Raw genomic sequence first — 2,176 nt, forward strand, 5'->3', positions numbered from 1 at the left:
AAGTGCTTGCAATCACTCTAGACATGTCCTGCTTGAGTTGTGATAAAGCCAATTATCAATGTGTCATGATGTTCTATCGATGTTGAGGCTAAAGCCTTTATTGTGTTGATAGAACTTGTCCTTTACCATCTACGACGAGTGTTTATTATTTTTTCACTGAATTGTATGATTCCATTTATTGTACAAATTAATGAATTTACATTTAAAAAAAACTTAATTGAATTATGTTAAGTACTAATTAAATTCCAAATTAATTGAGTAATTATAAAAATTTATTCCTTTTATGAAATACGGAATATTATTATAGGAATATTATTATAATTTTAAATTAAGTAAGATTTAGAGAAATCCACTTGATTGAATTCTCAATCCAATCCACCACAATTTTAATATATTAACTTCGTTATTTAAAAAAATAATTTTCAAATTAATTTTTATAAATATATTTATTACCTAATTTTATAATTATATTATTTCTTTCATATCATATATTTAAAATAATAATATGGTTTTGTCTATATCCAAATATGTCGACCATTTTGATATTCTTGATGATGAAAAAGAATAAAAAACAGTAGAAAAGTCAGAGAGCATGATTAAGACAGGCAAGATTGACCATTAGAAAGCTTAGTTGATGAGTTTCCCTATATTGTGAGATTCTCTTTCTAGGCCTACACTTGGACAGAATCCATATGCTTGTCTCCTCCATATGACAATGGAGGAATTACTGAAAAACATTATTTTTATTTTACTTTGGGTCAAATTCAGAAAATTTTTAAAGATTAAAATTAAATTATAATTTTTTAGGAATAAAATATAATTTTATTATATATTATATTTATTATTTTAAGGGATTTAACATAATTTTTTTGAAAAAAATTAAAGTATGATATTATTATATATTAATTTATAATTTTATTATCTATATCCAACCGAATGAGAATTTTTCAATTTCTAGGGGCCAAGGTGCCTGCCCTTTGTGTTGGATGCTTTGTGGGTTGATAGAATATAGTAATAATAATAAACAATATGTATTGCCATGTAAAAACAATATTGCAAGGAATGTAATACCTTCCTTTATCTAAAAAGAGGAGGGTAAATAAAGAAAAACCAATGGTAGCAGACCAAGGGATAATGGCATAAAGCTTAGAATTTTTCTTTTAAAATATTTTTTTTTCATGAGTTGCTTGTGATTTTTTTTAAATATTTATTTAATTTTAATGCATATACATACAATCATGATTGGGGTTTTCAAGGTGGAGGACATCAGTTCTTGTTTGGTCATATACATGCATACATACATACATATATATACATATATATATATTTACATTTAAACATTATGTAACATTAGCTTCATTAAGAAATAGGAACAGATTACATGCTACTGCTAGAGAGCTAGCACATGCAGTTTCACTAGAGACTTGCATATTTGAGCCAAATTTTATTGATTGTTACATCATTTAACACCAAGTTTGATAAGGCTTCAGCATAGGTATCAGCCCTCCACTTAGATGGAGGGACATGACTTCATTGGTTGACCCTACGAGCCTTCCGCCAACAAAGATGGCCGGAACTGGCGCATTACACCCCAACCTCACGAGAGTTTTCTCCATTTCCCTGCCTTCGGGGTCTTGATCGATCTCGTGGACTGTTGAGGTTACCCCGAGCTCTTGAAATAGAATGGTGATTGCATAACACAGGCAACATGAGCTCTTGCTGAATACCACAACATCTTTCTCTGAAGCCAATCTCATCACCTTGTCCATGTTAAAAGTCTGGATCCACAATGCCCGCTTTCGATTTGATTTAAAGTGCAAAAACCATTGGATCGAATTCTAACGGTATTTGAATTCGATCCAATGGTATAAGATTTTTGGATTTGAGAAGGTGAAAGTGGGAAAAAGGAAGAAAAGGGTTCAAAGCTTAAAGTTGTAGTTTGGAACTGAAAAGCTCCCATGGTAGAGTATATATAGGGACAACATGTTGTACACTCCTTAGTTTGAAGAAGAAGATTCAAAAGAAAATGTGCTTTTACCTAGATGCTAAAAACCAATAAAAGTTACTTTATGAGATGGGAACTACTGTGTTTCCATGGATTCAAACAAGTTGGCAGAACAAGTTTTCTATGCTATAAAATTAAAACAATTAAATTGAGGGATGAGCGTTCGAATTA

At 30.3% G+C, this 2,176-nt stretch overlaps 1 protein-coding gene across 1 annotated transcript; it reads right to left on the bottom strand.

Moving 5' to 3' along the window:
* Positions 1-1,340: 1,340 nt before the first annotated feature.
* LOC107953342 (monothiol glutaredoxin-S9) lies at positions 1,341-1,924 on the bottom strand. The gene has a single exon (XM_016888632.2). The coding sequence runs from the start codon at positions 1,767-1,769 to the stop codon at positions 1,464-1,466; it is 306 nt and encodes a 101-aa protein (XP_016744121.1). The 5' UTR covers positions 1,770-1,924; the 3' UTR covers positions 1,341-1,463.
* Between the last annotated feature and the right edge of the window lie 252 nt (positions 1,925-2,176).

Source organism: Gossypium hirsutum, chromosome A08 (assembly GCF_007990345.1).
Source record: "Gossypium hirsutum isolate 1008001.06 chromosome A08, Gossypium_hirsutum_v2.1, whole genome shotgun sequence".
Lineage (NCBI taxonomy): Eukaryota > Viridiplantae > Streptophyta > Magnoliopsida > Malvales > Malvaceae > Gossypium > Gossypium hirsutum.